This window comes from Mesoplodon bidens (genome assembly GCF_964165515.1).
Source record: "Mesoplodon bidens genome assembly, chromosome: 10".
NCBI classification, from domain to species: Eukaryota; Metazoa; Chordata; class Mammalia; order Artiodactyla; family Ziphiidae; genus Mesoplodon; species Mesoplodon bidens.
Genome location: NC_138172.1, coordinates 6741630 through 6767310, shown reverse-complemented (window position 1 = coordinate 6767310; position 25681 = coordinate 6741630). Strand labels below are relative to the sequence as shown.

General features: G+C 50.1%; 1 protein-coding gene across 3 annotated transcripts in view; it reads left to right on the top strand.

Annotated features, from left to right (window-relative positions):
• The window catches only part of SLC6A11 (solute carrier family 6 member 11), a 122202-nt gene that overhangs the window by 17018 nt on the left and 79503 nt on the right, over window positions 1-25681 (top strand). For all 3 annotated transcript variants that reach the window (XM_081247223.1, XM_081247222.1, XM_081247221.1), the window contains exon 5: window positions 6520-6652. In XM_081247223.1, the coding sequence (XP_081103349.1) occupies window positions 6520-6652 (133 nt within the window). The remainder of the gene's footprint in view (window positions 1-6519; window positions 6653-25681) is intronic.

Sequence of the window (25681 nt, the reverse complement as noted above, 5' to 3'; positions counted from 1 at the left end):
CGAAGGTGGAGGGATTATGGAGGGGGCAGGGAAGGCGCATTTGTTTGGGTGATGGGCTATCTTTTGTTTGTTTGTTGCTTTGGGAGACCAGAAAGGAGGCCTGAGCAAGGCTATTTATAGCGCAGTCCCTCAGTGCCGGCTTTTAGGGGGGTCTCTGCATCCCTGGCGGTGCTCCCCTCCATGGCAGGTTAAAGAAAGGTGGTGCGTTTGCTGGTTCCATGCTGGACGTTAAGATGAGGGCTCCCCGGCGGCTTGGGACCTGTTCCCACAGCACCCCTCCCAGGCCCTCTGCGGTGGTGGGAGAGAAGGGTCTACTCCATCTCTGCTTTCCCTGGTCAAACCGCTCTCGGCTCTGGAAGCTAGTGTTTGGAAGGGAAGCGCCAGGTATGAGGCTGTTTCCTTCCCTCTGGACTCAGCCCCTCTGTGTATGTGAGACACAGAGAGGACAGTGAGGGTGTTGCAGGATCGGATTCAAGCCACTTCCCGCAGACTGCGGAGGACATAGCAGAAGCCTCGAGTGGGAGGCATCCTCTCTCTGGGATCAGCTTCTGCCGAGACAGAAGGATGTGTGGCCCTCAGAAGAACCTGGTTTCAGGTCCCAATCTGGGCCAGTTGCTTCACCATTCTGGGCCTCAGTTTCCCCACCTGTAGAATGGGTATAAGAATGCCCTCATGGTAGTTATGTTGGTGTGAGGACTGAATGCAGTGAGATGTGAGGGCTCTTGGGTGGCGCCTGCCACAGTCCCCTCTGCTACAGCTCCTTCTTGTTCCTTACTCTGAGAGTCTCTTAATGAGGATAGTTTGCTTTTCAACTCACCTCTTGGATTCCCAATTCTTTCCCTCTTCTTCCTGTAGAAATGACGTCTCCACCCATGGATTCTTGCCCTGCTGCCCATCTCAGAGACTTCTACCTGCTTCTTGCCTCCCTCGCCCCCCATTCCCTCCTGCATTTGAAGCTTCCCCTCCCTCCTGGCTCTTTCCCATTAAGTATCCCAGTCATGCCAACCTGAAAATAAAACGAATGTAGGTAAGACAGCTCTGGTGCCCTGTGGCCAAGAACTCCTAGCTCGCATTCTCATCAGAGCAACTTCCCCAAAGAGCCGCCTCACCAGGTCTCACTTGCCCTCTGCTCCCTGTGTGCTGCTGTCTGAAGTCTTCCCCCCCAGGGCTGAGCAGCAATCCTTGCTTCACCTGCCACTCTGGCCCCGAATTCCACAACGCTCTCCCTCTCACCAGGCTGCTTGGAGGCACTTGGCAGATGGTTTGCTTCCCCTGCTGGAACGCCCTCTCCCTCTGCCTCTGGGGATGCCACCTTCTTCAGGGATGCCTAACCCTTCTCTGTCTCCTCAAAGGGCTCCTCCCAGCCTCCATCTGCCCTGTAAATGATGGGGTTCTGGGGGCTGTGTGGCCAGCCCTCTCCCTCCCATTTCTCCAGCTCTCCCAGGACACTTGATGGCCAAGGGCTCAGGTCTGAATCTCCTCCCTGCATCTCTATTGTGAGCTTTGTACCCAGACACCCAGCTGCCTCTGGGCCTTGCAGCCGACTGGGTGTTCCGCAAGCATCTCAAAATCACCTTATCTAAAAGATGGACTCTCCACCTCCTCCTCCTCTACCCCGATTGACAATTCATTGCTGCTCAGCTAATGACCCCCACCCATGAAGGTACAAACATGGCGTCAGTCTGGACCTCCAACCTCCCTGCTACCTGCCACCTCCAGGCAGCCACCTTGCACCCTTGCTGCTCCCCAGCCCATCTGTTCCCCTCCAGGGCCATTTCCCTACCTTAGTCCAGCCCCTCCCTCTTTATTGTCCAAATTAAGGCAAAAGTCTCCACACTGGGCACCTTGCTCCATTCCACCCTTACCATCCAATCTTTCCAGTGCAGCCAAAGAGAGCTTTCGGGAACATGCATCTGATGGAGTCTTCCCCTTTTTTAAGATTCTTCTCAGCTTCCATCACCCTCAGGATGAAGCCCCAGCTCCTCAGCAAGGCTCAGAATCTGGCTCTTGCTCATCACTCCAGCCTCATCCTTGCCCCCACTTCTTACCCCGCTTCCTGCTGCACATTGAGCCCTTGTCTCTCCTTCCCGAGCCCTTGTTCCAGCCTCCTGGCTTTTGCCTTTGGTGGACTTTCTGCCCCAAATGCCTCCCTCTTCTTTGTTGACCCTCCAGGGCCTCCACAGCCCCACTCCCACGTCCGGATACTGGCCAGATCTGCAGTGAGGGTCCCCTGCTTTTCCCTGTCCTGACCCTCTCCACACTCTGCTCTGTTCACTTGTCTGTCTTCCCCTGTGAACCAGGAGCTGTTGAAGGACCCCAAGTGTAGCACAGTACTTGACACACTGAAAACACCTTAATAAGTATCACTTGAATAAATTAATAAATGCGTGAAGGATGCGTGCTGTGTACTACTTTTGCCCAGCGCACAAAGTCACGTGAGGTAGCTTTGGGGGGGTGCATTCAACATGGCTTTAATTTGTAATGAAGGAAGGAAGGGGTGTTTTTAGTGTCATGGGGGAGTCTAGGAGCTAGCACTGCAGCTGAAAGTCTGGGCCCTGGAGCCAGGATCCCGCCCGTCACTTGCTCTCGGCATGACTTTGGGCAAGTTACCTAACCGCCTGGCACCTCGGTTTCCTCATCTTTGAAATGATGATAACAATTGCGTCTACCTCGAGGATTGTTGGGAGGGTGAGATGAGTTCCTGCTTGAAAACCTATGGAAAGGAGGTGATGTCCCTTCCCCAAGGTCACACAGCTTGTCAGGAGCGGAGCTGGCTTTTGAGCCCAGCCATCTCTGTGTGTGCCCAGGGCTGGAGAAGCAGAGGCATTACACCTCCAAGTGCTGGGTGGACATCTCCAGAAGTAGTCTTATGGCCTGAAAAAAATGCTTCATGAAGAACCTGCTTTCATGCCTGGCTCGTTGTAGGTGCACGATATTACTCCGAAGGGCCCCATCCAGTCTTCAACATTTCCCGCCCCCTGAACGGTGTCGGGAGGTCTGTTCCTGGGTCCTTTTTTGCCAGGGTGTTGGCAGCAGACTCTTCCTTATTCAGACCTTGCTTCTGTCCCGGCGCTTCACGGGGGAGGGTCATTAAGAAAGTTTTTTCCCAGGAAGAGCTGTGCTTTCTCCAAGTCTCCAGAGTTGAGTGTCCCAGCCCCCATGCTCTCAAAGGCTGCCCTTGTAGATTTGAAAACAACCCCGCAGTCCTGCAGGCTGAGAACCTGGTCTCTGAGCCTCCTTTCTTTAGAAACTCAATGTCCCTTGCTAGTTAGAGTCAGTGCTGGTAAAACCTAAAGAAAATAGTTTGAGGATGTTTTCAAATAATGTCTGGTGGAACAAAAGAGCAATTCATCCTGCATAGCTTTTAGTAATCTGCTTCCCATTTTGGGAATTAGATTGTTCAATTAAGCGAGAGGGCGCCGAAGCCAGCTGCATGACTCAAAAGTTTGCAGCATCCAAAATGTGGAAGAGGGGGGCCTGCACCAGCTCTCTCCTGGCGGGTCTGCCCCCTTCTTTCTCCCTCTGTCCCTGTGCCTTTTCCAGTTTTCAGATTCTCTGTTCAAGAAACACCAACATCAGCAAGAGGGCATGGGTGTGCATGCAGCCCTGCTAGACCTGTCTCAGTGTTTCTTTAATGGAGATTTCGAGGCTGCAGTGACAGGCACAGAGGGTACCCTGGGCATTTCTGTCTGCCATAGCCGCTTTCTTTCCTGCTCTGGGTTGTCCTTTCCCATTCGCCACCTGATGGGTGTTTGGGAAGCTTCGGGGGGCAGTTTGTAAGGTGGTACTTATGCGTCCTCGGCTCTAAGTCTGGAGACGGGAGTTTGTGAGCACCCTGAAGTTCCTACAGAATTTGGGGAGTAAATGGGCACATCAGGGTATTTCTCTGGGGAGAAAGTACATCCCTTCAGTACCCTCTCAGAGGATCCCTAACTCCCTGTCCGTGTCCTGTCAGAAACAAACAAACAAAACAAAACCCTTGGAGTCTGTACATCATTCCTCCAACACCAGGAAATTCTCCTTCTGCGGTGCTGCTCAAGCCTTGCTGTGCATGAGCAATCCTCCGGGAAACATAGGAAAATGCAGCTTCCAGGGAACCATTTTGTAAGGATTCAGACTCAGTGGGTCCAGGATGGGCCCACAGCAATTTTTTTTTTTTTTTGCCTCTCACTATTGTGGCCTCTCCTGTTGCAGAGCACAGGCTCCGGACGCTCAGGCTCAGCGGCCATGGCTCACGGGCCCAGCCGCTCCGCGGCATGTGGGATCTTCCCGGACTGGGGCATGAACCCGTGTCCCTTGCATTAGCAAGCGGACTCTCAACGACTGCGCCACCAGGGAAGACCTGAATTTTTGTATTTTTGGCAAGCACCCCACAAGGACCATGCTCTGGGTCCTGCTCTGTTTTAATGATAGATACTCTTAAAGGTTTCCTTTAATACAGCCTGTCGTTTTAAAACAAATTAAAACCAAAGACTGCTAAGACATAAGAAGCAAATGAAGTAACCGTTATAGCTAAGCAGCTGTCTCCTTTCTTTCTCAGATAACTTGGACTTTTTTTTGCCCAACTTATCCCAGTACAGGGCAAGGACCATACCACATGTGCCTTTTTATCCTCAGTATTAATATAGTGCCTGGTACCTAGTACATGCTCAATAAATGTATATTTAGTAGATGTTCCCCCTTCTGCCTATAGGTGTGAGAGCTGGCTTCCTTTCGAGTAAATCCCCGACTGCACAGAGCCCAATTTTATTTGGGGGCCTGCCTGATTTCTCCGACAGGGGCTGGGGCTGGAGGGAGCCTGCAGACCAGCGCTAATTGGTGTCATTGAGTAATTAATGCAAAATCAGGCCCCGAGTGGATTCCCAGGGAGACAGACACTGAGGGAGGCTTTCATGCTTAGTGGGATGGGAGCTGCTTTCTCAAAGGACGTTCCCAGAGTGCCCAGGCGACTGGCGTGGTCCGGTGGGGGTGGCTTGGCAGCCGGCACGGGGTTCGTGGAGCGAGTGTGGAGGGGGTTTGTGTTGGTGCCATGGTTCTGCACAATATGAAGCGTGGCGAGTCTGACTTTAGAGAAACACAAACCCCAGGCGGGGCTGTAGGAGCCAGGCCTGTGTCAGCCCTGCAGGACTGGTGGGTTCTGAGGGAGAGCCACGGCTGGTCACGTTGGCTCAGCGCAGCCAGGGTCCCCCTCTCCTGTGGCCTGGGCCCTCTGGGACACCCCTGCCCCTCGGCACACTATTCAAGCCTCCAAAGGATGCCTCCTCTGTTTATCTGTCCTGCTTTTCGCTTCTTGTCTCTGGGCTTCCTCGTTCCCCAAGTATCCCATGCTCCATTTTCTGGCCTTTGCTTGTGCTAGTCCCTGGGCCTAAAACAATCTTTACCCCCCTCCTTCTCCTGGCTAAACTCTATCATCCTTCAAAATCTGGCTCAAATATCATTTCTTCCAGAAAGCTTTCTCTGACACCTGTGGCAGTCAGGAGAGTTTGGGTTATGCTGCGGTAACAAAGATCTTAGTAGCTTGAAGCAACAGAGTTGGGTTTCTTTTTGTTTTTGTGGCTTTTTTTTTTTTGAATGAAAGGTTATTTAAATTCTACAGTACTTTACAATTTTCAAAATTTTCACACCCATGACTTTATATAATCCCATAATAACCCCTTAAAAAAAAAAAAACTACCCCTGTCTTGCCCCTCCCCGCTTCCCTCTCCCCACGGTAGCCACTAGTTTGTTCTCTGTATCTGTAAGCCGGCTTCTTTTTTGTTTTATTCACTAGTTGGTTGTATTTTTTAGATTCCACATAGAGTGTGATATCATCCAGCATTTGTCTTTCAGCAGAGTTTGCTTCTTGCTCACACAGCAGCTCTCACGTGGGGTGGCAGCAGAGAGTGACATGGTCAGGGTGACACAGGCATTTAAAAAAAGCCACCCTGCTCATGTGGGGTGGCAGGAGGGCTCATGTACTCACTTAGGAACTTGGGCTTCTAGAGGTCCACCTTGACACCTGCTTCTGTTCTGAGAGCAACACTAGGGCAAAGAGAACATGGCAGACCACACCGCCTGCCTCTGAACGCCTCCGTCTGAAGGAAAGTGTGTGCCACTGGCCAAAGCAAGTCCTCTGGCCACGGTTGAGTTCAGCAGCATTGTGTCATCTACCCTGAGGGAGGGACCTGGAATGTTTATGGACCGTGCTGCCGTCTTCCAGCACCCCTGAGGTGGGCTAGGTACTTCTCAGTCTTCCCAAAGTCCCTGTGCTTCTTCCCATTGCAGCTCTTACCATACTGTTTCCATAAACCATCTGCTAACCCGCATCCTATCCCCCATGGAGTGAATCCATGAAGGCTGCGGGTGAGTCTTGCTCCTTTCTGAGGCTCCCACACCCGGCCCTGAGTTTGGCTCAGAGAAGACGCTTGGTGAATGGTGGGCGAATGAGTGCGTGGGCTGTCCTTGCCCTCTGCACCACTATGGTGGGGTCAAGTGTGGGCCATCTCCAACCCCCGTGACTCTCTGCCCTCCCTTCCGCAGGCGCCGGGTCCTGGCCATCTCAGATGGGATCGAGCACATTGGGAACCTTCGCTGGGAGCTGGCCTTGTGTCTGCTGGCAGGCTGGACCATCTGTTACTTCTGCATCTGGAAGGGGACCAAGTCCACAGGAAAAGTAAGAGGTGGATCTTCAGCTAGCCGCAGGCAGGGGAGGGGCGAGTCGTTCTTGTACAAGCCACAGGTGGCCCAGAGAATGCCAGGGGGCTCATGTTGCAAAGGCCAGCTCCTGAGGTGGGGGCTAGGAGGAGCGCTAGACAAGGAGTCCAGAGCTGGAATCCCAGTCCACCACCTGTTTGCCACACACCTCGGGGCTGTTCGGTTCTATCTTCTGAGCCTCCGTTTGCTCACCTGTGAAATAAAAAAGCCTTGTCCTGTTTTCTAACTGGGTTGAGAGTCATAGAAGGAAAGTAGAGTTAAGGTGCTTTGGAAACCAGGAAATGCTAAACTACTACCATGGGGTTTTGTCATGAAGACCTGCACTCCAGGCGTGCGCTAGGGCAGGTGGTGCTGGGTGCCTCTGCTACGGATCCCGAGTTCTCACCCGCCTCCATCTTGTAGCCTTGCTGTGCTGGCTGCAGCAGGTGGCCTCCAGGGCGAGGGCCTCACAGGGGAGGAGAAATGGGGGGAGACAGCCAGCTCCGAACTGCCCTGGCCTGGAAGTTACTGCGGCTCTTCCACTCACAGGCCACTGGCCTGAGCCTAAGGCACAGGCTTACCAACCGCCAGGGAGGCTTAGGAGTGAGGGGAGCAAAGGGCCGTCTGATGAGTACAGCCATCTGTGCCACAAGGCTCACGAGAGGTTATAAATGTGTAGCTCATGGCCAAGTCCAGCCCACTCATGTATCATATTAAAAAGAAAAGAGGTGGGGCAGAATTAGTTACCAACATTCAGAAATCAGGAAGTTTCATGTGAAATATGGGAAAAAAGAAATAGGGCTCTGTCGTCCCTCGGAAAGTTGGAAGATTGGGCCATGTTGGGATTGATTACCTACCCGGTAGCACTGGGCTGAGTTGGAAGATTGGGCCACGCTGGGCTTGCACGCCTACCCAGTAGCATTGGGCTGAGTTGAGCAGCAGCTGCCTGCTTCTAGGGATACTAGGTTGACCAGTCCCCACCACTTCCATCACCCCTGGTCCTGTGGCTGAGTGTCAATGCCATTAGTTTCCTCATTTGTGGAAAAGAGGAAAATCAGGCTTTTTTTAAATGCCTGTGTCACCCTGACCGTGTCACTCCCTGCCTGCCTGCTTCTGGTAGGCAGTTGCTCATAAACTTTATTCTAAGTTATTGGCTGGGGCAGTGGGTGAAGACAAAATGTCCAAGGAAATAGAACTTAATAACTCTGGGACCTTTTGCAAAAGATGGTCCCCTTGGCTCCCTACCTATCTCACAGTGGTAGGTGAGATGAAGAGGAAACTGCTAGAATGTGGGAGGTGGGCAGACCTGCAGGAGGGGGCTTAGGAGAACACAGAAGAGATACCAACAAGCCCCGTGCTGTGGGCTATAAGGAGGCCAAGGATGGACTAGAAAGTCATCGTAAATGTGCCTCAGGGACCAGAGAGTAGAACAGAGACTCTCATGTCCCCTCAGCCAAGGTGATTTTGCTGATCTTTGCTTTCTCTGGTTTGTATCTTAAAGACAATAGGATTTTTTTGTTTTTCCAAACATAAAATTCATTGTATTATCAATCTACTACTTCAGACTACATGCATCTTGCCCCCATGCCCCCCTTGCTGCCTCTTCTGGCTAAAGAGGAGAAAGACTGGAGGGGGTAAGAACCAGGGTCTGGAACCATGGTCCACATCTCAGGTCTCTCTCTCACTGGCTGAGACCTTGGGTGCATCATTTAACTTCTCTGAGCCTGTTTCCTCTTCTGCAAAACAGGGATTGATGAGTGAGCTCGTCTCAGGGATGCTTGTAGGAATGAAATGCAAGGCTGCACATTTCAGCACTTAGCAGAATGGGGAACTGATCATACGTGCTGAGTAGATGGTGATTTAAAAACATCTTGTTATAAAACTTATTCATTCAAAAAGTAGTTTCTGAGTATCTGCTTAATACCTAGCATTATTCAGTGGGTATGTAAAGATGAATAAAGCACAACCTCTACCCTGCCCAGGTGAACATGTGAACGTGCTTTGTGAACCATAGAAAAAAGGGAGGGGGTATCATGGGTGGTGCTCTTATTGCTCCTACTGTGATGACCACCTTTCCGGGAGTCCATGCTGGGCCGGTGAGGACTGCAGTGATGGGGTTTTGGTGCGTGCGCACGCATGGGCTGTCCACGTGCATGTGTGGCTTTGAGCTCTCGGGCCTGGACCTGGGCCACGGCGGAATTTCATTCCACTCAGCCCTCAGGAGGAAGCTCAGTCCCCAAGTGGGGCCACTTGCCATTGGCTGGGACATCGAGCCTGTGTGTCAGAGAATCCTAAGGCAGGGACCAGGTATCAAGGAAGAACTGGCAGGCTACATTCCGAGAGATTTCAGAAAAGATTTAGGGAAGGCAAGAGGACGGTTATTGAGTGCTTCACATGCCCCTTCCATTCAGACCTTGAAACAACCCCATGAGACACAGGGGCTAGCATTATCTCCATCTTACAGATGAGGAAACTGAGGCTTCGTGGGGTTACGTAACTTGCTCAAGGAGACTCAGGTAGGGAGGGGAGGGCTGGGATTAACCCCAAGCCTTGGTGACCACATAGCCCATGCCTCTGGGTGAGTGTACCGTCATTCCTGTCATCTGTGACCTGAGGACAATGACAATTTCCTCACGGATTGGTTATGAAGAGGCAGTTAATGAGACTGTCTAGAACATAGGTGCTCCATGATTGTTGGTTGCAGCTGGATCTAAATGGTGCTATTAAGGGAAATGCTGAAGTCATGTGAACAATTAAGTATTTTCCTCAAGACTGGGTTTCATGGGCTCTTCCCCATGTTTCATGCCCAAGACCAGGGTACGTGTCCAGGATGAGATGTGGTTTGCTGGATCTGCGAGGTTCCTTAGAGATTATCTGGTCCATCTGCACCCGTATTTTATGCATGAGGAAACTGAGGCTCAGAGAGCAGAAGGGACTTGTCCACGGTCTCACAGTGAGTAAGTGTCAGGTTAGGAGCTGGTCTGGTGGCCCAGCTCCCTGGCTGTTTATAAATCACAAGGTTCTGTAGGTCACATCTGACAGTTTGGGGAGACCAGGAGAGCCCGGATCAGCATGTGGGCTCCTCAGGGGAGGGTCTGATGCTTTTGTTACTGTTTATCATTCATCTCACCTTGAACATGAGCCCAGTGTCCAAAGGCTTTTCGGATTTTGTACAAAAACAGCTAAAAATAAACACAGGGTCATCGGAGTCTTCCTGAGTGGGCAGAGGTTGCCCCTGCCGCCTGCCTGCGGGACCCTGGCCAGAGCCGCTCTCAAGAGCCAGTTAAAGGAAGCAGCAGGAACTCCACCTTCCTGCTATTGTCCCGGCCATGCCTGAGTTGGCTGTTCCTCTTCATCCCAAGTTCCAGCGTGCTCTCCATACCTGGGCTTCACCAGAAATTTCTGAAATTTCATTAACTTGAGAAAAAGTTCCTGGCCCCATCCTGTCTCCAAGGCAAAAACTATAACCCCAACCTTAACTCAATTGAGAGCCCATCCCCTGCTCAGGAGTTCATGCAGACAGACGCTGCAGGCTCAGCCTCTTGGCAGGTGGCTCTGGAAGTGGGGATTTCGGATCACGTCACAAATAAGTAGATCACGGATGAAGCCATGGCAAGGCGATAGGTGAGGGGGTAGCAGTGCTCTCCAGTGGCCCGAGGGGCGGTGTGTGGGCCCTGAGGCGGTATTGGCGTCATTGCCCCCACCAAGGACAATCGCTGTGTGTGACCTTCACTCCATCTCCTCCTGTGCCTTCCTCAGTGCTTTTCATCCTTCTGACATCACAGAGGCCCGCAGGCAGGGTCTCCCAGAGTCAGGGCGAGCAACATGAACTCTCAGAAGAAGCGGCTCTGGCTGGAGAGATAGTAGCTAGGTTCCAGCTTCGGTACATAGCAAGTGGCCCATGACTGTTGCTTAGTAAACATTTGAGGAACGGATGAATCCTGCCTGGGCAGGGGCTCCCTGCGAGGTGCTGGGACACTCTGGGGAACAGTTAGAGAATCAGGTCCTAACCCCATGAACATGGGGGTTCTAATGGCGGAGAACTGGCTCTGGAATGTTAGAATGTAGCTTGTCCGAGCTGGGAGGGTTTAAGTCCAAACCCTATTATACAAGTAAGGAAGTGGAGGCCCAGAGAGGCCACAAGATGTGCCTAAGACCACCGCGCTTGGAAAGAGCAGAGCTGGGATCCAAATCCAGATCTGTCTGCCTTCCCTAGGCCTGGTCCTCATCTGTTCTAATACCTCCAGCTGTGGGTTCATGTCCAGGTTCAAAGAGAACACATGGATCCGATTTCTGAGCGCGTGGCAGGGGCTTAGTAAGCCATTTATTTTCTTGCCCTGGTTTTAGTTCTACAAGGTTATTTTTCTTCTCTCTCTGGACAATATTGGAAATTCTCAGAAGTCTGGATTAACAAAATAAATAAGAACGTTTCTCAATTGTATGTTAAGTCCTGAGAAAATATAGGATTCTGAAACACTTGCTTTCTTTAGGAGGAAACTTCCAGGCTATTTATAACTGGTCATCTTGTGGATGATAATCATTTTCAATTGATAATTGAAATCAAGTGGCTAAGACATGGAGACATCTTTGTGATTTTCCTGTGCCCTTGTTTTTTTTTTTTTAAAGACTTTATTTTTTAGAGCAGTTTTAGGTTCACGGCAAAATGAAGCAGAAAGTACAGGGATTTCTCATGCACTCCCTGCCCCCAACACTGTATAACCTCCCCCATTATCAATATCCCCCGCCAGAGTGGTACATCTGTTACAACTGATGAACCTACTTAAACACATCATAATCTCCCAAAGTCCATAATTTACATTAGGGTCACTTTTGGTATTGTACATTCTGTGGATTTGGACAAATGTACAATGACATGGATCCAGCATTATAGTATCATATAGAATAGTCCCATTGCCCTAAAAATCCTCTGTGCACTACCTGTTCATCTCCCCCCTTCCCCATCCCTGGCAACCACAAAAAGAAAAGTCTTTTGCTGTCTCCATAGTTTTGACTTTTCTAGAATGCCATATCTTTGGAATTATACTCTATGTAGCTTTTTTAGGTTGACTTCTTTCACTTAGTAATGTGCATTTAAGTTTCCTCCATGTCTTTTCATAGCTTTTCATTTCTTTTTATCACTGAGTAATGTTCCATTGTCTGAATGTACCACAGTTTGTTGATTCATTCACCTATGGATGGCCATCTTGGGTACTTCCAAGTTTGACAATTAGGAGTAAAGCTGCTGTGAACATTCACGTACAAGCATTTGTATGGGCATATGTTTTCAACTCCTTTGTATTAATACCAAGGAGCATGACTGCCGGTTCTTATGGTAAGAGCATGCTTAGTTTTGTATGAAACCACTGAACTATCTTACAAATTGGCTGTACCATCTTGCATTCCCACCAGCAGTATGAGAGAACGCCTGTTATCTGCATCCTGGCCAGCATTTGGCATCGTGGGTGTTTTGGATTTGGGCCATCCTAATAGATATGTAGTGGTATCTCCTTATTGTTTTAATTTGCATTTCCCTGATGACAGGTGATGTGGAGCATCTTTTCATATGCTTATTTACTGTCTGTATATCTCTTTGGTGAAGTGTCTGTTAAGGTCTTTGACCCATTTTGTAATCGGTTGTTTGTTTTCTTATTGTTGAGTTTTAAGAGCTTTGTGTATTTTGGATAACAGTCCTTTATCAGATGGGTCTTTTGAAAATATTTTCTCCTGGTCTGTGGCTTGTTTTCACATTTTTTTGGCATTGTCTTTTGCAGAACAGAAGTTTTTAATTTAATGAAGTCCAACCTATCAACTAGCTCTTTCATAGATTGTGCTTTTGGTGTTGTATTTTATCTAAAAGTCTTTGCCATACCCAAAGTCATCTAGGTTTTCCCTTACGTTATCTTCTAGGAGTTTAATAGTTGTGCATTTAGATCTATGACCTGTTCTGAGTTAATTTTTGTGAAGGGTGTAAGTTGTGTGTCTCGATTCATTTTTGCATGTGGATGTTCATTTGTTGAAAAGACTGGCTTTGGTCTCTCCTTGTTTTTTTCATTTGTCCACCAAATCCATCTTGCCCATCTCCGCCACCAGGTCCTCCCTCTGGTCTCATAGACCACTAACTTGTTTTGACAACTTCTCACCTAACCTCCCCAGTTGTTGACCAAGTCTACTTTGTAATCACCCTAGAAAACATCCTGTCTTCTCCATTTTTATTGTCCATCCGTCCACTCACCCACCCACCTAGACATTCAACAGTAGCTCCCCAGGACCTCCAGAGTGAAAATTGCCCTTAGAACTTCCCATTTGCACAAACATATTGCTGACATGCAGAATGACACAACTGAAATCCTTTATATTCTATGAAACAATAATTTCAAATAAATTCAAGGTGCTCCTGTCTTTATTCTATGTTGTCATCCTACAGCATGGAAGCAACGTTAGGGAATGGTGATATCCTAGTACCTGCTATGCATATTCTTTGAAGACTGAAAAAACCAGTCCTTACTACGTGTCCTTCTCTTATGGCTTTGCTAGGCCTTAGTCTGACCCAGGGATCGGTCAGCATTGGCCTTTGGCCAGATTTCACCTATGGCCTGCTTTTGTAAATAAAGTTTTGTTGGAACACAGCCACATCCATATCTTTCTGTGTTGCCTTCAGCTGCTTTTGTGCCACTACAGTGGCAGAGCTGAGTAGTTGCAACAGAGTTTGTGTGACCCACAAAGGCTAAAATATTCACTATCTGGCCTTTCACAGAACAAGTTCGTGGATCTCTCATCTATTAAACTAATTAATGCAAACTATTTGCCATGTAACAAGAAACTGACACCTAAATTGCTGTCACCCAAAACGTGGACCACTTCAGATACTGAAAAGCTACAGTGATGGTTTGCAATGGAGAGCTTTTCTGAAGGATTCTTAAAATCTCACCCCAGCCTTTCCAGCTCCTAAATGTTCTGGTTCTTTTTTTTTTTTTTTTTTTGCAGTATGTGGGCCTCTCACTGTTGTGGCCTCTCCCGTTGCGGAGCACAGGCTCCGGACGCGCAGGCCCAATGGCCATGGCTCACGGGCCCAGCCGTTCCACAGCATGTGGGATCTTCCCGGACCGGGGCATGAACCCGCGTCCCCTGCATCAGCAGGCAGACTCTCAACCACTGCGCCACCAGGGAAGCCCAATGTTCTGGTTCTTGTATCGAAATGCTCACTTGTTATGGATGTTACTCATTGATTCTTCTATTCATTCATTAAATGTTTACTGCTCACTGACTGTGTGCCAGGTACCAGGCTGGGGGCTCTTTTCAGTGGTGAGCAAGTCAGACTGTGAAGCTGACTGTTGGTGGGGGAGATGGAGAACGAGCAGCTATAGAAACACTGTGGGTGGCAGACGGGGGCCTTGAGGGGGAAGAATTAGGGCAGGAGACATCCTCGGGGGGGTCAGGAAAGCCTCCCTGAGAGAGGCCCCCATCTGTGATGGGAAGGATGGGAAGGGATTGGCCTGGTGAGCAGCACAGATGAAATTCTCAAGTGGGAAGGACTTGGTGAATTTGAGAGGCAAAGTAAAGGTGGGGGCCAGATGGAGCCGATGTTAGCATGTGATGGGGTGGGGGACAGGCTAACAGCCACGGTGAAGGGTCGGGGATTTTATTCTAAGGGCAGTGGAGAGCCCCTGAAAACTTTTAAGCAGGGGTAGCATGGTCTGACTTTCATCCTTAAAAGCTGGCTCTGGCTACTCGTTGACAATGGACGGGTGGGAGCGGAGAGGCTGGGAAGCTCTAGTTGCGGGTGACCAGAGTGAAGGTGCCACGGGATGGAGAGACGTGTCCGATCAGAGACACCTTTTGGCGTGGCATCCTCCTTCTGTGGGACCTGATGCTGCACAGGAGTTTAAAACCTTTCTCTTTCCTGAGTTTTGAATGGGGCGACTTGCCCAGCTCTTGCCTAGATGCTCTGCCCTCTGCAGGCAGCCCTCCCTGCCCACCAGCTAGTCAGGTGCCCCCTCCTGCCGCCCACACTCCCTGCCCAGCTGGCTCCTGTTCTTTGCTCTGTCCCCCTGGCGGTTCCTTCTTCTCTCCTCCTCTCAGAGGATGATTTATGGATTTTTCCCCCTCGTTTCCTGGTCTCCAGGGGCAGTGGTGGGGAGGGGAGGGTGCTACAAAAACAGTTCTGGCCCCTTCCGTGCCTCGTCCTCGTGCCACTTTAAAGGAAGCTGCAGGATTAGCTGGGATTTTAAGAAGAATCCTGCCTTTTCACTGCTTTAGGCCACTGTTTTTATTCTTTTCAGAGCTCCAGGACACCAAGGCAGGAAAAAAAGAAAACACACACAGACAGACACACTCACACAGAAACAGCTGCAAATAGCCTTGAATTGATTTTTTTTTTCTTTTCCTTCCTTCATTCACAAACAAGTAGAGGAGTTGGAGGTAGTACAAGGACTCTTTCTTTTATTAAAGTGTAGTTGACTTACAATATTAGTTTCAGGTGTACAACATAGTGATTCAATGTTTTTATAGATTATATTCCATATAAAGTTTTTGGGAAATATTGGGTATATTCCCTGTGCTGTACTTACATCATCCTTGTAACTTATTTATTTTATACCTAGTAGTTTGTACCTCTTAATCCCCTTCACCTGTCTTCCCACTGATAACCACAGTCTGTTTCTGTTCTATTTGTGCAAAGGCTCTTAAACAGCCCGCGTCCTCTGCGTGATGGTAATGGTAAAGCAGATGTTTCAGTGGCACTTTGATCCAGGCCCTGTTCTAAGGCGCTTGCTACATTAACCCACTGAACCCTTAAAACAACCCTGTGAGAAAGGTACGATGGCTATCCCCATTTTACAGATGAGAAGACAAAGGCTCACAGGGCTTAAGCTGCTTGCCCTAAGATCATGAGGGATCACACCCCTTCAGGAGCAGGGAGGAGCAGGGTGGGGCCTCTTGGCAGGTGAGGGTGCCTGCTGCCTCCAGCTTCTCCCAGACTTGCCAGACGGAGATGCAGCCTGGAGGGGCCATCAGTGGCTCTTCCCTCCCACTACCACCAAGGGGGTTTGGAGCTGCCAGCAGGGAAACCATCAGGAGCCCCCCACAGAAAATGTATTCTTCAGGAGCGCCCTGTAAAGTGGCTGATGGATTCAATGAGGCATAAAGCAGGAGTAAAGGGGGCAGGGGGGAATAAAAGGGAAAGATGTGTGAAAGGGGAGAGAACAGGCCCAGGAAAGGAACTGGGCAGTGCTGTCTCTCGGCCCTCAAGTGGCCTTTGTTGCAGCCCGAAGCAAGCGGGGACGGCGTTGGTGGTGGGGCTCTTCCAGCACCCGGCTGCTGTCTACATTCAGAGAGGAAACTAGAGCGTTCATGAGATGCATGCAGAGAGCCCCGCAGGGAGATCCCCTGCCCTCCGCCCCCAGAGCCCGAGGACACCCCAATCCACTGCTGAGGGGCCTTTGTGCAAAGTTGGGAGCACTTCTCACACAACTGGTCCGGGGAGAGCCATAGATTCTAACATTAAGTCAAAAGAGTTTAGCGTCTTGATTCAGCCCTTTCTTTGGCCTTGAATGACAGCGCTTCACCTTTAGCGGGAACCCTGGCAGCGAGGAGGGTTGGAAAGGAGGGAAGCTTTGCGACTCAGTAATACCGTCTTTATTAAAGCACAAAGGCCCCCCAAAGTCTGAGTGGTTTCTGGGTGGGAGGGGTCCCGCGGGGCTGGCCGCCTCCTGAGAAAGCCCTCAGAGCACACAGCGGGGCCCAAGGGGAGTGGGCGCCGTTAACCCTTCCGGAGCGCCCCGGGGAGCCTGGCCCTGCCCGCAGCCCATCCACGTGCTGCCATCTCCCTGGGAAACGAGCCGCTCTCCCGCATGGCAGCGTCAAGGAGTCAAGTCAGCTTTGCACTCCACATGAGGCCAAGCGAGGTGTCGTAGACTGCACCAGAAACGGGCAGAAGTGTTTCTGTTGTGCCTCCTGAATATTAGCACCAGGCTGAGCACTGCAAGGGGGAGTTTAAAAGAATTGCTAGCTGTGCACCCTGCCCTCCAGAATTGGGCAAAGAAGCTGAAGACAGAGCTAGTGACGAAGAATGGAATGAGCCGACGTTTGGTGTCCTGCCCCGCAACTCTCCAGCCGCGTGAGTTAGTGCGGCCACCACCACCCTCTCTGGCTGTTCACGTTACTCCATTTCCCTGGGCCTCAGTTTCCCCTTCTTTCAAGGGTAGCGTGACAGGTGCAGTGACAGGTGGGGGGCTGTGCTGGTGTCCCTAGGGAGAGAACCTTTGAGTCCTGGGGGCCTGGCAGCCGGAGCATGCCGGGAGTGGGGTGGGAGGGGTCAGCATGTCCAGGAGACTCCGGGCAGGTGACTGGTGGGCTGGCTCTGACAGACGTGATGGGAACAGTGACAGGCAAAGGCCCAAAGAGGCATCTGGGGGAGCAGTGAGGGATGGCATGAGCCTGTGCAGAATGCAGGCCGGGGGCTGAGCAGGGGACTGGCGTGTTGTGGAGGCGTCCGTCACTCCACTGTGCTTGTCTCCTACCAGATTGTCTGCAGATCCCCCCTGCTCCCCACCCCTGTGGCCATCTTTGTCGGTCAGCATTCAACCAGAGCAGCAGAACCAGGAGATACATATTCAGAGATTCCGTTGAGGAATTGGCGGTTGTGAGGGCTGCCTGGGCAAGTCTGGCGTCCAGAGGGCGGGCTGCAGCTCTCGACAGGAAACGATGCCCACAGGTGGGCATTCTCCATTAGGGAAACCTTGGTTCGGCTCTTAAGGCCTTTGAACCGATTGGATCAGCCTACCCAGATCATCTAGAACAATCTCCCTTACTTAAAGTCAACTGATGATGGACTTTAATTACATCTATAAAACACCTTCACAGCAACACCCAGATTAGTGTTTGCTTGAATAACTGGGACTGTAGCCTAGCCACCTAGCAGAGCCTTCCCAGCGCCTTCATCCACGTGCCCCCCACCTCACCCCTGGATGTTGGCACAGCAGGCCACCCAGACCCAGGCCGCGTGTTGACCACTGCCAGACTCTGCTTTCTTTTTAAAACAACTTTTTAAATTTTATTTATTTATTTTATTTTTGGCTGTGTTGGGTCTTCGTTTCTGTGTGAGGGCTTTCTCTAGTTGTGGCAAGCAGGGGCCACTCCTCATCGCGGTGCGTGGGCCTCTCCCGTTGCGGAGCACAGGCTCCAGACGCGCAGGCTCAGTTGTTGTGGCTCACGGGCCTAGTTGCTCCGCGGCATGTGGGATCCTCCCAGACCAGGGCCCAAACCCGTGTCCCCTGCACTAGCAGGCAGACTCTCAACCACTGCGCCACCAGGGAAGCCCGACTCTGTTTTCTTAACCATGGCTTTCATTGTGCACCTGTTCCCTCAGAACTCTACCATAGCTTCCCAGCATCTATAGCACCTACTCTGAGTCTTAAAAATTGCCCAAACAATATTGTAACAATAGCTGTGAAAAATGGTCCCCCCCCAAATCGCTTCCCTGTTGCCCTCCAATCCTTATACACGTTTCGTATAACTGTAGTTTATACCTCATTTAATCATAACATGATAGAATTGAATGTTTTGCCTTTTTCATCACAAAGCATTCCCGCTGCCCCCATCTTGCCAAAAGACGATTTTTAAATTCCATTGAATAAATCTTTCATGACATCGTAAACTCTTCCATGGCTTACTGGACTCAAGATATTTACAGTTTTTCCAGTCATTGAAAATGCTAATGGAAGCGCTTGATTCATGTGGCTTTCCTTCCCTATGGGAGATCATTTTGCCAGGAACGTGACAGGGTGTGAAACCTCTGCCAGAATCACCAGTCTTATCGGCCCCAAAAATCTTTGTCTACTTTCCCTTCCCACCTCCTGCTTCCAGCCAGGCTGGGCCCCCCACCATCTCTCTCCTCATGCCCAGATGCTCATGGTTGAAGGCCCAGCTCAAGTCCTGTCCTGGCATTTGGGAAATGTTAGGATTGGATGAAAGAGGTGAGTCTCCTTCACCCCAAACACCCGTTCCCTCAGACCCGCCTCCCTGTCCCCACTTTCCACCGGCGCTCCCTTCTCCATGTTCACTCGCCAGATGAGCAGGGTGACCGGGGGCACTTTGCCCCCTTCCAGCTCTTGCTTCCTCACCCTCCTGCTGTCTCTTCTCCTCCAGGAAGCCTTCAGGGGCCCCTCCCACCCACATCTTTCTCGGCCTTCTCTTCACTCCCCTGATGGCTCTCGCCTCGGCAGCGTTCAGCTGTCCTGAGTTTGCCTCTCGTTGTCTCATTACTGCTGGGCTTGTGGGCCCAGAGTGATTTCTTACCCTGTAGGGCAAATATTTATTAAACATGTCCTGTGTACCATGTCCTGTGCCCAGGACCACAGATATCAACTCTAAACAAGTTTAGAGGCTAGAGTTTAGAAGACAAGTAAACAGGCAGTTACAAAATGTCCCTGTGCTGGGGATAAATGCGACCCCAGGAAGCAGTGGGATCCACGCTGGCTGGGGAGGTACAGATGGTTATTAATTACCCATAGGCAGAGGAGAAAGAAGATTCCAGGTAAAAAGAACCACGTACAAAGGCCAAAAAGCTAGCTTACATCCTTTTTCCTCCCTTCTCTCTCTTTCCTTCCCTCTTTCTTCCTCTTTGTATGTGTTGACAGAGCATCCATGGCTTGTCGGGGGCGCTTGTGCATTTCTCTGTCCCCAGGGTAACCCACGTGGTAGGTGCTGGGAACTATGGCTTGCTGACTCAATCAGCCAACAAGTGTGTGATGCCTGTCACATGCTAGGACCTGTTTGACTGGTTGAGGTGAAAGTTCTAAAGCACTTCCTGGCAGTCACACGACTAAGCTCTCTTCCCCCCGCCGCCCTCCCTGTGGCTAAAGAAACAGCAGAGGGAAAACCCTTCTCGGGGGAGAGAAGTGGAAAATGAGGCAGGGTGGATGGCAGTTGCGTGTGATCTGTGTGCAGCTGTAGGTGCGAGACCCTCTCTGGGGATGAGGAGCAAATGGAGGGTGGCTGCAGGTCGAGGGGGTGCAGGGAGATGAGCAGGGGGCACAGAAGCTAAGGGGTCGGGCTGCCCAGGTTCAAAGCTCGGGTCCTCCCCCCAGCTAAGGAAATGCCTTTCACAGAGCACCTACTGTATGCCTGACATCGGGCTCGGCACTCTCTGTTCATTGTCTAATTTAACTTTACAGCAGATGGTCAGGTGAGGGTCAGCACGCCCACTTTATAAATGAAGTCCCGGAGGCGTAGGTGATGGGCATGGGTCACATGGCTAGCAGAGGCAGGATTCGAACCCAGGTCTGCCAAGGTGGATCCCGATCCCCAACCACTGTTCTTCCCACTGGTGAATGCAGGGCCCTCAGTAAGTGAACCTTCAGCCGCCCACCGGCCCGAGGGCTCACCACGGGCCCACTGGTGGTGGGAGGGTGGGAGAGAGCAGAGCCCAGCAGACAGGGCTTTGCATCACAGCTCTGCCTCCAGCATGACCCTGGGGCTGGGCCTTTCTTTGCCTCTGAGCTGTTTCCTCAGCCTTCACTGGGGGCAATAAGAGCACCCATCTCGTTGGGTTGCTGTGAAGCTTAAGTGAGGTGATGCCTTTAAGTTATCTGCTTACCACACAGTAAACACACAAATCGCTCTTGTTTTTATATTATGGCTTGTCATTTCTATAAACCCATTCTCCAGCTTAAAAGAGTTTTCAGTCTAGTGGGGCAGTAAGATTGGATTCGCTCACTTGAAGATCATTAACAGCATTTTGTAGTATAGATGAACTGTCAAATGATGGCTCGGTCAGTGCTGGTACAGAGTTTGGATAAAGAAGTTGCTGTGGCCCAGAGCTGTCTGGAAAGTGCTCCTGGGAGAGGTGGGATGTGAGCTTCACGCTGAAGGATGGCCATGTGGAGGAGGAGGGGTAAGGAAAGAGACCATCAAGCATGGCTGTGGAGGTTGGAAGCGATAGGCTGGGCCAGACTCCAGGGTCGGGCTAGACTAGGTCCCGTGGGCAAGTGGGCAATGGGGAGCCATTGAGAGTTCTTGAGCAGGGGTGTTTTTGAGGAGAGTGGAGGGGTCCCCGACAGGCCTCACATTGCACTCTGTGCTGGGCAGCAGCTGCCTTCCTTCCTGTCTGACAGCCGCCCGTGGGTAATAAACGAGACCCCCCCAGTAAGAACATTGGAGCAGATGGTAACTCACTCTGCAGAAGCCAGACACTGCTCTGGTCCTGAATCACAAGTATGTTGTGTCACAGTTATGACTGGCCCAGTGCTGTGACAATTATCGTATTGACACCAGGAAACTGGTGCTGACTCTGTGCCAGCACTGGCACCACAGCCTTTACAAGCCCCATTTATAGACCCAGCACCCCTGTTGATGGTGAGGATTGTAACACTGCCTTTGCCACCTGGAAATGCAAGTCATAAATAATCTACCAGCACAGGTAAGTCTGAGAAAATCTATATAATACCCCAGCTGTATTGTAAAGGAAAAGCAGAAAGGAAGCAACCTGTAATAGAACAACATGTGTTTCAACATGTAAAGGTTCAGACACAAACATAATCTAGTCGACAGGTACCAGCACCACCCTGGAGTGATTGCACTTGGCTGTGAGATGGGAGAGCCAAGTGTTGTCTGTACTTTTCCTCTACGTTTTACATCTTGAAATAAGAGCTAGCACCTACGTTATTATAGACTCTTCATGAATGCCATGACTACAAACATGGACTGATACAAGGGAGTGGCACTGGCTACTCAGGTTCCACTGGTGGTATTGCCAGTAGTGACATGATTTTCTGAAATGATGGATAACATTTGGTAAAGCACTGAGTAAAAGATAGTACCATCCACCTTCAATTTATATGGTAATTGCATTTCTGGAAAATTCAGTTTATATTAAAATGAGGTGAAATATACTTTGAGGTTATATGTAAAGCAGAATCAGATTCTAGGCTTAATAATTAGAAGCAACCCACACACACGAGTGTCTGGTGGCACGTTTAGAAATCATGAAAAACAGGGCAGTACTGTTGTGCGGGGCTGTCCCTGTGCATGCAGGATTGCCAGCTTTCCTAGGCCTCAGTCATTACATGCTGACCCTCAGTCTTTGTGGTCACCTAAAATAGCCCTATGTGTCTCCAGGTTGCCCTTTAGATGACAATACTGCTTTTGCAGCAACTGCCAACTTATATCAAATTGTTTAACCTTTGCAACAACCCTTTGAAGTAGATGTTTTCATTCCCACTTTCTGGATGTGCACACTGAGGCTTGGAGAGGTGCCGTAACCTGCTCGAGGCCCCAGAGCTGGGAGCAGAACCCTCTCTGTTTTTCTGCCTCACCAGAGCATTTAGTACTGCATTAGTGTTTTATGGAACCATGTGCCTTAAGGTTACTTCAACATGCATTTATTAAACTCCTACTGGATTACAGGCACCCTGGTAAGTCCTGGAGACACAGAGGCAAATATCTAAGATGTGGTCCCTGTGCAACGTGTGGGCTGGTACAGAGAGAGGGTGGAGTGGGGGGTCTTGGCTCAGGAAAGGAACAGAAAGAAGTTCAGGGTGGCCAGTGCACAGTCCTTGAGAGGGAACGGAGGGAGACAGGTTGGAGTGGTAGGCAGGGGTGGCTTAGGAAGGCACCTAGTGAGATGAAGGTGGTGGAGAGCCACAAAAGGCTTAAAGCGGAGGGGTGTGGTGACCGGGCTTTCTTTAGAGAAAGGCCACTGTGCTTGTGGCATGAGGAATGGTTCCATGGGACCTGAGGCTGCATTCTACATAGTAGTCGTTCGGTAGGAGGTGGTGGCAGCTTTCGGAGAGAAGAGGACGGTTTGAGAAATACACAAGGGTGAGAATCCACCCTCGGTGACTGAACGCAGAGGGTGTTGGGGGCAGAGAAGTCCACGCAGCTTCCTGGCTTGAGTACCTGTGCTTGGTGGAGCTGTTGGGTGAGACGGGGTGGTGTCAGGGGAGGGAGAGGTTGGGCCAGAACTGAGGGAGATATGCCTCTCTTTGGGAACCCGTTACGTTTGCAGTGCCTCTGAGACTGCAAGTGGAGATGTCCGGGTGGTGGACAGGAAGCCTGGAGCTCGGACAGAGGGATGTGGAGTGGAGTCATCAGTTTGTGTGTTAGGATTTCTTTACCTGGGGCCCAGGGGTGCTTCAGGGGGGCCCCTGAAACCCCTTGGAATTGTATAAAAATGATGGGATCAGGGGACTTCCCTGGCGGTCCAGTGGTTAAGACTTTGTCTTCCAATGCAGGGGGTGTGGGTTCAATCCCTGGTCGGGGAGCTAAGATCCCACATGCCTCGCGGCCAAAAAACCAAAACATAAAAAAACAGAAGCAATATTGTAACAAATTTAATAAAGACTTTAAAATAGGTCCACAAAAAAAAAATCTTAAAAAAAAATGATGGGGGCTTCCCTGGTGGCGCAGTGGTTGAGAGTCTGCCTGCCGATGCAGGGGACGTGGGTTCGTGCCCCGGTCTGGGAGGATCCCACATGCCGCGGAGTGGCTGGGCCCGTGAGCCATGGCCGCTGAGCCTGCGCGTCCAGAGCCTGTGCTCTGCAACGGGAGGGGCCGCAACAGTGAGAGGCCTGCGTACCGCAAAAAAAAAAAAAAAAAAAAAAAAAGATGGGATCATGTGAATAAGTACATTTTTCTAGGGTATGAGTCCATAGCTATCATCTGATTTTCAAAAGGGCCTGTGTCCCCCAAAAGATGAGAAACCTCTGACATGCCATATTTTACCTGTTCTAAGTTACACTGTTATTTTATATACCAGAAGGTACATAATACGTCCAATTAAGAAGGATGTACATCAGAAGCAGAAATACTGCTAGTTAATCTGCTCTACATTACCTTAACGTTGGTTATTCCTTTGTGACACATGAAATAACCACACTGGACTCTTGTTGCTTTGAAGATTATTTATCTCTCCCAAAGGAACCGGCAGGTTCTCCTGTCTGCAGGTGTATTGTTTGAGGTAAGACAGCGATCAGTTTGCATGTACTGCAGTAACAGCATAATCCAGCTTCGTCTACTGGTGTGTATCTTCTCAGATCTATAAAGTACTTGGTTGTTTCTTTGCAAGAAAATACAGGATCGTGATCATTTCTCTGATGATTTATATTTGCTTTACAGTATCAACTTTAACCCTCTGTCTGTGAAACACAGTGTAATCTTTTAAAAAGACGTTCTAAACATCAAACAGCAATTGATTTAAATTAAATTGATTTAAAAATATTTTAACCAACAGAGCCCATAACTCGGCCAAAGTGATGATAAAAGGATCAGCTCTGAGCCAGGTCCCTTACACTCAGAGAGTGGTAACTACATGCCACCTGGGGGGCATCCTGATTTCAGAGACAACAAGATAAATAGTGCTAAGAGAATGCATTTTAGAGTTGATGGAATTAAAGCTCTGGGAACGGGTGGGATACCCAGGGAGAGAATTCAGGAGAAGGACGGAGGGGTAAAGGTATGGGACTTGGAGAGATGAGCGGTGGAGGAAGCTGAGTCCTCTGGGAAGTAGAGAAAGGCTGTTGTGGGGGGACCTGGAGGAGAGCAGGAGAGGGAGGGCCCCCTGCAGCTGGCCACACCTGGGGAGGGCAGCATCAGGGCTGCAGGGCAGTGGATCCCGACCGTGTGTCTCTCCCTTTCAAATGCTTTATTCATTTGAGTTCAGAAGTTGAACTCAGAGAGGACACAGTGAGGTTGTCGGGTAGGTGACACTATTATCCAAGAAAGAGACACAGAAGGAGGAACAGATTGGGGGAGAAAGTAACAATTTGTGTTTTGAGCATGCGGTTGTAGGTAGGAAATCCAGGTGGATGTACACAAAAGGGTGTTGAAAGTACGGGTCTTAAACTCAAGAGATACCACTGGGCTGGTGAGAGACATTGAAGATCATCAGCACATCAGTGGCCCCAAGAACCGTAGGAGTAGGTAAGAAAAGCCACAGGAGTGTGTAGAGAAAGAACAGATGTGGGAGGAGGCCGGACTTCGGGAAACAGCTTAGAAATCTGCAGACCCAGCAAGCAGCCACCATGACAGCCAGAGGGCAGGGCTCGCTCCTGACCTACCTTTGCATCCTCTATGCCTACTGCAGTATCTGGCACATAACAGATGCTAATCAGAGTTGGCTGACTGGTTGATTAATTGATGGAAGGAATGTGTGAAAAAATGAACTTGTAAAAGACTAAAAACAACATGAGGAAAGGAAGCAGGAAAGCAGGAGCATCTAATGGGGGAAAGTGTTTAAGCTGGGAACTGGGAGAAAGACAAGGTGTCCCTTAATGAGGTGCCCTGGTGTCCTTGGGGAGTGGCCATTGAGTGGAGAGTTGGGAAACAAGACAGATGGCCATCACCTGAGGCAAGAACAGGAGGCAAGCATGGATTCTGCTTTCAACCAATGAAGCTGTTTTGGAAGGAGCGTGTTGCAGCTAGCACAGGTGGTCTGGGAAGGACCTGTGTTGCTCAGGATGCCTGAGAAAGGGCCCAGGAGAGCCCCCCGAGTCGTTGCCCTGTGGGATGGATGGGAGGCAGTCTGTCTTAGGGAACAGGTGATGCTTACAGGATCCAGGCAGCATCTTGCCTTTTCTGGCTGCAGACACAGCCCCTGAGCATGGACGCTCTCCTCTGCCCTCCATCATTAAGAGTGTGTTGAAGGCCAAAGTAAGAGGACATGGAGTGGTGTTTCTTGTTCGACAGCCTCCCTGCACCAGTAAACCCCTGCCCAGGATTTAAGGGTGTGCTTTTATGGTGCCCTTGGTTGCCATGGCGACAGCAGCCTTCTAGTCCAAGAGAGATGGATGGTGTTTAAATCACTATAAGCCAAGGTACCAATGTGTTTTCCAGGCAGTAAATAATAGCTCCTAATGCCGATGGAAGCTTGGCTGGGCACTGCATGGAATATTTATGTTGCTTGGGCTATTCTGGGGATTCGTTTTCATTTTTGTGGTCTTCATGGTGGAGATGTGTAAAAATCAATAGCATTGACTCTCTCGCTAATCTTAATTCACCATGAAATAGGCTTAAA